The 10,149-nt window shown below is 38.5% G+C and overlaps 4 protein-coding genes across 4 annotated transcripts; 2 read left to right on the top strand and 2 right to left on the bottom strand.

Annotated features, from left to right (window-relative positions):
- Positions 1 to 1,424: 1,424 nt before the first annotated feature.
- LOC106294552 lies at positions 1,425 to 2,307 on the top strand. Its single transcript, XM_013730139.1, has one exon. The coding sequence runs from the start codon at positions 1,513 to 1,515 to the stop codon at positions 2,065 to 2,067; it is 555 nt and encodes a 184-aa protein (XP_013585593.1). The 5' UTR covers positions 1,425 to 1,512; the 3' UTR covers positions 2,068 to 2,307.
- A 112-nt stretch (positions 2,308 to 2,419) lies between these two features.
- On the bottom strand, positions 2,420 to 4,854 carry LOC106294551. The gene is made up of 4 exons (XM_013730138.1): positions 4,149 to 4,854; positions 3,421 to 3,903; positions 2,898 to 3,353; positions 2,420 to 2,769 (listed from the first exon to the last, which is right to left on the bottom strand). The coding sequence occupies exons 1-4, from the start codon at positions 4,722 to 4,724 to the stop codon at positions 2,755 to 2,757; spliced, it is 1,530 nt and encodes a 509-aa protein (XP_013585592.1). The 5' UTR covers positions 4,725 to 4,854; the 3' UTR covers positions 2,420 to 2,754.
- Positions 4,855 to 5,086: 232 nt separating this feature from the next.
- LOC106295530 (Golgi apparatus membrane protein-like protein ECHIDNA) lies at positions 5,087 to 6,924 on the bottom strand. Its single transcript, XM_013731453.1, has 6 exons — positions 6,753 to 6,924; positions 6,346 to 6,402; positions 6,060 to 6,263; positions 5,857 to 5,916; positions 5,475 to 5,601; positions 5,087 to 5,329 (listed from the first exon to the last, which is right to left on the bottom strand). The coding sequence occupies exons 1-6, from the start codon at positions 6,765 to 6,767 to the stop codon at positions 5,241 to 5,243; spliced, it is 552 nt and encodes a 183-aa protein (XP_013586907.1). The 5' UTR covers positions 6,768 to 6,924; the 3' UTR covers positions 5,087 to 5,240.
- Positions 6,925 to 7,050: 126 nt separating this feature from the next.
- LOC106295529 (chloroplast stem-loop binding protein of 41 kDa b, chloroplastic) lies at positions 7,051 to 9,751 on the top strand. The gene is made up of 10 exons (XM_013731452.1): positions 7,051 to 7,379; positions 7,817 to 7,951; positions 8,038 to 8,124; positions 8,219 to 8,309; positions 8,403 to 8,457; positions 8,534 to 8,594; positions 8,730 to 8,951; positions 9,041 to 9,157; positions 9,247 to 9,336; positions 9,439 to 9,751. Exons 1-10 carry the CDS (start codon positions 7,278 to 7,280, stop codon positions 9,613 to 9,615), a joined length of 1,137 nt encoding a protein of 378 aa, XP_013586906.1. The 5' UTR covers positions 7,051 to 7,277; the 3' UTR covers positions 9,616 to 9,751.
- Positions 9,752 to 10,149: the final 398 nt, after the last annotated feature.

Genomic DNA, 10,149 nt, shown 5'->3' on the forward strand with positions numbered 1-10,149 from the left:
GGAAATCAAACACATAGAGACAATGTTGAATATAATCTATACCATGAAAACGCTGTGGATGTTACATTGGAACTGTTACTTGAAACAGTTTATTGAGATGCATAATGATTAGTCTAATTCATGAGAACAACTTTTGGCTCTTGCTTGATATCCGATATGATGTTGGTTTTAGCGTTTGTTCATAATAATCATAAAACAGGAAGGATTAAGACATTCAAGAAAGTAAGGTGAGAGATCACAATCAATAAGTTAGAAGTTGGGAACTCTTAGTAGTTATGTGAACTTAAGTAGTATTTATTTGGGTTCTATAAAGATGGTAGTGAAGAAAAAAGGTGATCCTCGATATCTCAAGGGATTATTTGATTCGATTTATATGTAGGGCTGGGCACAAGGTGAGTACTCGCTATTTTGCGTGTATTGACTTGCTTTGCACGAATAATAAAATTTCCGACTTGGACTTAACTTGTTAAAAACGAGTACTTGCTACTTCGAGTACTTGATCAAAATTACAAGTGACTTCCTCCGCTCTATTACTTGCTATTTACGAGCACTTTAAACTATTTACGAGTACTTTTGACATATTTACGAGTTTTTTTGAATATTTAATAACTACTTACTAAATAATATTCTTTTAGAAATGGATATGAAAATTTGTTTTATTTATTCTTTACTTAAAATAACAAGTGAATTATTTTAAACGAAATATTTGTTCATATTATAAAGAAGACAAATAAAAAATATATAAATATTTCGATATATAAGCATTGTATAATTTTCACAATGACAAAAATATCTTCTCTAAGCAAATAACAAGTAATAACAAGCCATATAGCTAATTTTTTAATACCTGTTACTATTTAATATTTGACTAGATGATGACATATTTAAAAATCAAGACGGATACAAAACAAGTTACAAGTATAAGAAGAGTACCGAGTATTTTTTTTCCAATCCTAGATGCAAGTAAAAGAAAAAAAACAAATATGAACAAATATTTAATAGATCATGTAACAAATATTAAGTAATTGAGTAAGTAATGAATCAAGTACTAAAAATAATAATGATATTTGGTACTTAACTTGGTCTTACAAGTAATGAAAATTGTCGGCTTGTTACTTGTCTAGACAACAACGAATACTTGAATTTTTGAAGCAAGTACGAGTCAAATAGTGAATTTAAGACGAGTTAAATAGCGAGTCTAAGGCGAACAACGACTAATGATGCCGGAGCTAATGATAGGCACTGCATTTATATGGAAGGGGCCATGCATGCACCATCAAATCATATTATTAATAGTAATAACTGTCCATTATTGTGATGATGATGATTGGCAGATGATTTTAAACGGGACATGACACGTATCAGATTTTATGTACTTACCCACAAACCTTCACAACCATATTAATGCTTTTTACATGCATCTATATATCACAAGGTTAAGTCTCTACTTCAATCACAACACAACTTCAGCTTTGAGATAAAAGCTTAAACTAAAACCCCCAAGAAACAGAGATGGGTTTGGTCACAGAGGAGGTGAGAGCTAAGGCAGAGATGTACACGGGAGATGAGATATGCCGGGAGAAGACAAAATGCTTCCTCAAGGAAATATCTATGCCCAATGGCTTACTACCTTTGAAGGACATAGAAGAGGCTGGGTATGACAGAGAGTCAGGTGTTGTGTGGCTGAAGCAGAAACAGACCATCACCCACAAGTTCGAAAATATCGATAAGCTTGTCTCCTATGGAACCGAGGTCACTGCCGTGGTCAAAACCGGCAAGATCAAGAAGCTCACTGGAGTCAAGGCCAAGGAGCTTCTTCTCTGGGTCAGTATCAGTGAGATCTATACAGAGGAGAAAGAGAAGATCACCTTTAAGTCACCAACCACACTGTCCAGGACTTTCCCTGTCTCGGCTTTTGTAGTCCCGGAGGAGGTGGAACCAGCCAAGGAAGAGCCTGCTAAGGAGAAGAGCAGTGAAGCCACCGAGGAGGTCACCAAGGAAGAACCTGCCAAGGAGGCTGCCAAGGTCGAACCTGCCAAAGAGGCTGTTGCCGTCAAGGAGGCCTAATCAAGCTTCTCACTGCTTCGACAGTTAAGAGATACCGAAATCTTTTGCAGTGTGCTTCAACAATTTAAATCGACCATTGAGACTGAGAGTTAGTGTTTCTCACTGCTCTTACTCTCATCTATTATCTACCACTCAGTGCTGCTTGTTTTTACCTGCAATAAGATGTCAACATCATCCTGCTCTTACAAATATTACCGTATAATTATTTATAAACTACACTGAAGTTGGTTCTGTATGTCACTTCCACTATAGCAACATCATTCATATGCATTGACTCCAAAAGCACAATAAGTATGGCTTTCGAATATTACATCCATAGCAGGTTTGACCATATACTACAGGAAGTGAGATAGATACTAATGTGCTTCACAGTTGCCACAAATGAAATGATCACGAAAGACCATATAATGATCTACATTTACCTCTTACAATAATATATATTTGTAAGTTCACTTCACAATAGGGTAATCAACAAGGCAAGTAATCAGCCTTACATGAAACCTTTGTGCGTTATGGTGTCTCATGTGAAATCAATAAAATATAAACTCTTTTGTCTTTTAGTTAATCTTCATAACTGAAACTGTCTAAAAATAGCTAGGGAACGTCAGGGTTAAGACTACAAGCTTCGAATACCTCCCAATTAACAAAACTTGAGATCCCAAAATCCTAACGCGTTCTCCAGCCTAATTACACCGTCTGAGACTGAAAACAAAAATTTATGGGAGAAACCCCATCAGTAAAAGCATATGATTAATACATGTTAGAGGTCAACAACCAGGACCGATGCTGACTGTCCTTTTTTTTTTTTAATAATGGAGATGGAGTGATACCTTAGAAGATGTTATCCACTTGCCATCACTCCATTCCTGATGCAGCCTTAGTTGAGAATGATGAAATTTGAGAATCTCATCAGTTCTGGAGAAATGAACCAGGTAGCTCGACTTAGCAAGAACCTTTTTAACCACCCCGATCCACCATCCATCATTATACAGAGCGTTAACTTTGTCAAGCTTCTCGAACGGATTAACCATGACCATCTCTGGTGGCTGAGGCCTTATCTGAAATTCATTAACCTCTTCTCTCAAGGGCTCTTTCCCATCTTCGGCTTTCAGCTTATCATACTCCACAAGGCACTTGTCCGTTCCTCTGTACTCGATAAGTTTCGCAAGAAACCAAGAATCTTCAAATCCTTCTTCAATACTGCTAACTTCCACTGGAGCTCCAATGCTGAAATATTGCTTGTCGATTGCTCTTTTAGGTCTCACGTTCCGTTCACATGGAACTTTCTGCAGATCCAAACACACATATGAGAACATTTCAAGAAGATTCATCAATATAGAAATCAAACACTACCTTTGCTCTCTTCAGCTCTCCTCTTTTCAGTGGCAGCTCCCAGGTCCCGTTAACCCAGTCCTTATGCAAACGAAGTCCCTGCCTTCCAAACCGCATCTTCTCTGCCGACTCCCTGAAGAAGATACCAACACTTCCATCCTTCAAATTATCAATGACCTCACCAACCCACCAGCCGTCGTTGTAAAAAGCGTCAATCTTGTCCCCAACTGAAAAATCTATATCCTCGTCACTTGGTGGCGGTGGCCTTATGTGCAGAAAGTCGGCTACTTCTTTCAAAGGCTCGACACCGTTTTCTTCCCTCAAGTCTTTGTACTCGATCCGGTACTCGTCATCGCCAATGCGTTCAACGACTTTCGCTGCAAACCAACACCCGACGAAACCTTCCTCGTCGCTGCTAACCTCAACAACTGTGCCACTGGAAAACATCTCTTTCGCAATGGCTTTGGTAGTTTCCAGATTCACTTGCGGTACAAGGTACTGCACCTATTATAACTGTAACGATTAATGTGGATTCTAATGCTCTACAAGAAAGAGTATTCTAAAAATTGGTCAATCAGATATGAACAGAACAATTTGTTTCAAACCGAGGCGTTAGAAAAATTAGCCTAGGCTCCCGCCTAAACAATAATCCTCTATGTACATAACCGCGCCTAAACAATAATCCTCTATACGCCTAACCACACCGTCTAGCGATTTTTAGAACATTGACAAGAAGTAAAGTATTTTACCTCTCTGTCTTCTGTGTAGTCATCTACTTCGTCTTCCTCTGATTCCTCCTCTAGCGGAGGCTTCCACGTGTCGTTAATCCACTCCCGATGAAACCTTAATTCATCTCTGCGAAACTGAATCAGCTCCCCGGAGCCTCTGAAGTAAACACTGAACTTCCCATCGCCACGAACCTCAGTAACCGTCCCTTCCCACCAAACGTCTTTGTAAAACGCGTCGACATCTTCCCCGGCCAAGATATCTCTCTTCTTCTCCATCTCAGACATCGGCGGAAGAAGCGCGGGACGAAGATGATCCAAGTCGACGAACTCCTTGAGCGGTTTACTCCCGTCTGCCTCAGAGATCGTCGCGTACTCCACCTGGCAGTTGAGGGGATCCTTATCTGGGGATGGGAGGGCGACCACCTTCCCCATGAACCACGCTCCGCGGAATCCTTCCTCGTTGGTGCTGATCTCAACAGCGGCGCCGGGTTTTAGGAAAGAAGGGAGACGGTTCAGGGGATGATTATTGTTGGGAGATTTCTTCCTCTGATTCGTCGGATACGATACCATAGGAGATTGGCGACGACGCGAAGACATGGATTGGCGGGAAGAATGAGATGTGTGTGTGTGGAGGGAGAAGGATCAATGGAGTTGGCTTTTTCTAGGGTTTTTTGTATTTTGATTTCAGGAATCAAATCAATTTAAAAAAAAAAAAATTGTTAGCTTGTGCTTTGTGAATATGTGATTCTGGGCTGATAAGACGTTGAGGCCCAACTTTACTTTCTTTTTAGTAAAGGCTTTTCACCAATTTTCGTCAACCTTCATTTTTTTTTTTTTTTTTTTTGTAGCTCAACTGAATTCAGACGAGGATCTTGAAGATTACCACCGAAATCAGAAATAGAAGTACAATTTCTGAGATTTCGTTTGGGTTTAGACATACGCATATGATACGCATAGGGTAAAAAGACGAATATGATAAGCCTCTTTCTTAAATCACTTAATATTATATAGTGGAAAAAACAATCAGCCAGAAAAAAAAAAAACATGGTGTGGCTTATGGTGACAATCTTCTTTGTACACTGTCTTTGCTCTCACTAAAACCTTTTTTATTTTTCAAACAAGGGTGAAGGCAGATTGTACCGTGGATTGGAACCTTGATGCGATTGTCTGTGAAGCAAACTGCTGAAACTGTTTCTTTGCATCTGCCAACGAAGAGTGTGTATATCGGTTTAGAGTATGTACATGCATACGTTCTAATTGTATACACAACATATCTACGAACCTAATGCTCTATAGCTAATTTGGATCTTAATAAAGTCAGGGCTATACTGGAATGGAGGATCTTACCTTTCTTGCACTTTGTGAAGCCGATGATATTAGCCACGTTGAGGGACAAGCAAACGCCCACAACAAGCAGGTAGTCGGCCTGAAACCTTATCAGTGAAAACACCCCAATGATCAACCACGCAGCTGCCTAAAGAAAGGAAAAGATAAGAAGAAGATTTAGCTGCGAATACATAAAAAGATAGCATTATACGTTCACAAGTTTGTAATGTTTCCTTTAGAAATTAAACCCATAGCTACAATTTCAAGGATAGTTCTCAATCTTTTAATATGGTCAATGTGGGATACTAAAAGACAAGCTCTGAAATTCATATGTATCACCGTTGCAACACATTAAGTGATAAGCATACGCTACAAACTGTAGTTTAAGATTGGAACTACTCACTGCAAGGTAAAGCGTCCACCAGAAAAGCCACGAGTCTTTCTTGTTCATCCGAGCCAAGGACTGATACATATAAACAAACGAAATAAATGACTATTCAAAAAATCCAAGACAGGGTAAAAACCACACAGCATTTCTAGAAACATGAACCTTTATAGCCTATTGAATAAAGTAAAAACATGAAGCACAAGAAGAGAGGGGATAACCTCCTGGTCAAGAGACTCAAATTTCCAGACACTTTCGCCCAAGTCATTGATCTCGTTCCACCACCTGAGACCAACCAGTATACGCCCACTCACGTTCTTAACCACCCAGAAGTCAAGTGCAGCAAGGAGAACAGTCACAACAAAGATTATGACAAAGCTGTTGAAGAAGAGAGCGGAGAGAATGTAAAACGCCAACGCAGCACCCTAGCCCAAAATCAAAAAAACAAAAACTTGTTACCATTGTCCACTATCTAACCATACACTTATAAAAACTCTGGGCGCATACCTTGAAGAGAACATGGAAGAGACATGTATTTGGGTTCGCATAGTTTTCAACAGGTGGCTGCATTGAAAGAAAACAATCCAAGCTGTATAAATTCTCAAGTAATTTATAATGTTATAATAAACAGAAAAGGTGCATAAACGATTAATCTGGCTAAGGCATTGTCGCGAGAAGGTGAACAATTCTGGATTTAAACGATTCTTAACCTAGTAATGTCTATTTAGCTCAAGGTTACCAGCTTCTAACGTGTACATACGAGAACGAAGAACACAGATCCAACACAATAACGTCGAGATCGAACAGGTAATCGAGGTTAATCAAGAATCTGATAAGTAATCGAACTCCGAAATTAACACGAATCGAAAGGTAAATTGAGGCGTAGAGGAAGTATCGAGACAGCTAAAATTCACCTGGCTAGGATCCATCTTTCGAAGTAAATCAATCCGAAGCTGATCAGCAAAGAAAGCGAAGCACCTCTCAGAAATGGATTCTTCCCTCCGAGAAAGATAGAATTTTCCGACAGAGTTTTCTTCTTCCGTACTAACCAGATCTTCAAACTCTTGCGCGTGCGTGATTTCTTCTCCTTTTTTGTAAAATCTTGAAAATTCTAAATCAGCCCAGAGGCCCAAGTGTATGTCATTTATGGCCCATTAGGCCCAATACAAAAAGTTTAATTACACTTTCACCACAAAAACTTGCACTTGCGGTCGGAATCATCCGCTATCTAAGATGAGTGTGTTTATGAAAGAAGAGGACGACAATGGATATTAATATGTGACCATGAAACAGGGAGAGGTTGAGATCATTGTCTTATCCAAAAAATAAAGATTTAGTGATCAGAAGCAATAAGATGATGGGGCCTCACGAACCATTCACAGACTCTCTCACATAAGTCTTCTTCTTCAGTACTTCGCTCAGAGAGTGAACCAACAAGCATGGCGAAGATGATGATGTTGCAACAGAGCCAGCCTTCTTTATCTCTCCTTACTTCTTCTCTCTCTGACTTTAATGGCGCCAAGCTCCATTCACAAGTCCAGGTCTTTTTTTTTTTTTTTGCTTTGCACCTGACGTTTCAATTGCGTGTCTATCTATGGTTCAAACTCTGTTTCAAAAATCTGTATTTTTGCTTTTCAGTTCATTAACCTGTTCATCACGTAACACAATGTATCCATTTTATGGGTTCATGCTCATTTTTGTTTTTTTTAACTTATTGAGAAATGGATCATTGTCTCTAGATTAATGAATGTGTGTCTAAAAGTAATTTGTGTGGTTCTGGTAACAGCTCTGCTTTTGTATTTGAGTAAAGCTTACTGAGCTTCTTTGTCATAAAGTGTGAATGTTTTGGGTGTGGTTTTGGCTTGATATGTCTGAATACATCCTCAAGATTATCCTTGTTGATGTGAAGCTCTACCTTCAGATTCATCAGTAGCCTTAGATTTTCTTACGGACTTGGCTTTGTTGTTGAAACTTTCAGTACAAAAGGAAGGTTCAACAGCCAAAAGGAGCACTCTATGTCTCAGCATCGAGCGAGAAGAAGATTCTTATAATGGGTGGCACTCGATTCATCGGTATCTTCTTATCCAGGCTCCTTGTCAAAGAAGGACATCAGGTTCTTCTTCATTCTCTCTTCCATGACCAATCAAATTAACTGTCTTTTAGTTTCCTTCTCTCATTGACCAATGGTTGCTTTTGCAGGTTACATTGTTCACAAGAGGTAAATCTCCTATTGCCAAACAACTCCCTGGCGAATCTGACCAAGACTTTGCTGATTTTTCTTCCAAGGTAATTACACTATTCCTTGTGAAAGCACATAGAGGAACTTGATGATCAATTATTCGAATGAATGTTTTTTTTCTTTGCTTGGTGGTTTTGCTAGATTCTTCACTTGAAAGGAGACAGAAAGGACTATGACTTTGTGAAGTCAAGTCTTTCAGCTGAAGGCTTCGATGTTGTTTATGATATCAACGGTAACAAGTTGTCTAATTAATGTTACATTCTCTTTCTACAGAGACAACCAATTACATTTGATACATATTGTACCTTCTCATTTTTATTCTCAGGGAGAGAAGCTGAAGAAGTTGAGCCAATATTAGATGCACTGCCTAAACTAGAACAGTAAGTTATATACCACATTTGCTAGCTTTAACAAAACATCCTTTCATAACTGTAATATGTGTGGTTAATTGTATAGGTACATATACTGTTCTTCAGCTGGTGTTTACCTGAAATCTGATGTCTTGCCACACTGTGAGGTATGTAAACTGATCTTATTCTTGGTCAATATTTTAGCTTGTAATCTCTATGTATTCTTCATGTCTAGATATTGTACGTTTGTGATATGTTTATATGTAATCAACTTTTTTCAATTTGGGACATAACTGATGCAGGTGGATGCAGTTGACCCAAAGAGCAGGCACAAGGGAAAGCTGGAGACAGAGAGCTTACTGCAATCAAAAGGTGTAAACTGGACTTCTATTCGTCCTGTCTACATCTACGGTCCATTGAACTACAACCCCGTTGAAGAATGGTTCTTCCACCGTCTCAAAGCTGGTCGCCCTATCCCAGTTCCAAACTCTGGGATCCAAATCTCACAACTCGGTCACGTTAAGGTCACACACATACCTCATAACTCTCTTATCATGCATGCTTCAAGAATAATGTTCTATAACAGTCAAAACAATGGTTATGTAATTTTCAGGACTTGGCAACAGCCTTTCTCGCCGTGCTTGGTAACGAGAAAGCTAGCAGGGAGATATTCAACATCTCAGGAGAGAAGTATGTCACCTTTGATGGGTTAGCAAGAGCTTGCGCAAAGGTACATACACTTGAGTCTTTTTTGGACCCATTGCCTGAGTAACTTAGTTGCAAGTGATGTAAACTTGTAATGTTTTAAAATCTTATCAGGCTGGTGGGTTTCCAGAGCCAGAGATTGTTCACTACAACCCGAAAGAGTTCGACTTTGGGAAGAAGAAGGCGTTCCCTTTCCGTGACCAGGTAATACCTCCAAACATTTCAAATGATCCTGGCTGCACAACTTCAAAGAATATATATTTTTTTTAATAAGGTTGTGGTTTTTGTTTATGTATGATCTTGCAGCATTTCTTTGCCTCGGTGGAGAAAGCAAAGCATGTACTTGGATGGAAACCAGAGTTCGACTTGGTGGAGGGTCTCACTGACTCATACAACCTTGACTTCGGTCGTGGAACTTTCCGAAAAGAGGCGGACTTCACTACTGACGACATGATTCTAAGCAAGAAACTTGTTCTTCAATAGAAACATTCTTGGCTTGTATGGTTTGTATGATCTCACACTGAAGAAGATTCTCAAGTTTATTGTCAGTCTCAAATGTATTTTTGTTTGGATTGTGTTCGGCTTTTTATAAAAGAGGCGGTCTGGTTCTTGAAGTTTACTTAGAAACTTAGTGAAGGAGGGACATAGTCAATAGAGTTGAATGAAAGTTGCATTGCATGCAACTGTCCAAACGAGCTGAACCAAAACTGAACTACGTTCGGTTCTCGGTATTAGAAATTTATGATTTTAAAAAGAAAATTGTAGTGAATTTTGAAAAAAAAAATTTAGTAATAAAAATTGTATAATTATAATAAAGAGAATTAAATAATATTTTGAAAACATTAAAATATTTTTATTTTTCTATTATATATTATTTAAAGTCATATTTGAATAAATTTATTTTAATGATGATGTATGAATTATTTTTATATTCTAAAAAGTTTGTCAAAAATATAAACTGAAGTTAAATGTAGTAATCTATGTTAATTTAGATATAAGCTATGTCATTATTTTTAT

Source organism: Brassica oleracea, chromosome C5 (assembly GCF_000695525.1).
Source record: "Brassica oleracea var. oleracea cultivar TO1000 chromosome C5, BOL, whole genome shotgun sequence".
In the NCBI taxonomy this organism is placed as follows: Eukaryota; Viridiplantae; Streptophyta; class Magnoliopsida; order Brassicales; family Brassicaceae; genus Brassica; species Brassica oleracea.

Bases quoted from the DNA above. Each gene is read 5' to 3' on its own strand.
- LOC106295529 (XM_013731452.1), top strand. From the start codon at position 7,278: ATGGCGAAGATGATGATGTTGCAACAGAGCCAGCCTTCTTTATCTCTC. The intron at 8,125-8,218 runs GTAATTACACTA...TGGTTTTGCTAG, and splicing joins TTGCTGATTTTTCTTCCAAG to ATTCTTCACTTGAAAGGAGA. The intron at 8,595-8,729 runs GTATGTAAACTG...TAACTGATGCAG, and splicing joins ATGTCTTGCCACACTGTGAG to GTGGATGCAGTTGACCCAAA.
- LOC106294552 (XM_013730139.1), top strand. From the start codon at position 1,513: ATGGGTTTGGTCACAGAGGAGGTGAGAGCTAAGGCAGAGATGTACACG.
- LOC106294551 (XM_013730138.1), bottom strand. From the start codon at position 4,724: ATGTCTTCGCGTCGTCGCCAATCTCCTATGGTATCGTATCCGACGAAT. The intron at 3,904-4,148 runs GTAAAATACTTT...CAGTTATAATAG, and splicing joins ACTACACAGAAGACAGAGAG to GTGCAGTACCTTGTACCGCA. The intron at 3,354-3,420 runs GTAGTGTTTGAT...TTGGATCTGCAG, and splicing joins GAGAGCTGAAGAGAGCAAAG to AAAGTTCCATGTGAACGGAA.
- LOC106295530 (XM_013731453.1), bottom strand. The intron at 6,264-6,345 runs GTATGCGCCCAG...ATTTTGGGCTAG, and splicing joins TCTTCCATGTTCTCTTCAAG to GGTGCTGCGTTGGCGTTTTA. The intron at 5,917-6,059 runs GTTATCCCCTCT...TATATGTATCAG, and splicing joins TTGAGTCTCTTGACCAGGAG to TCCTTGGCTCGGATGAACAA.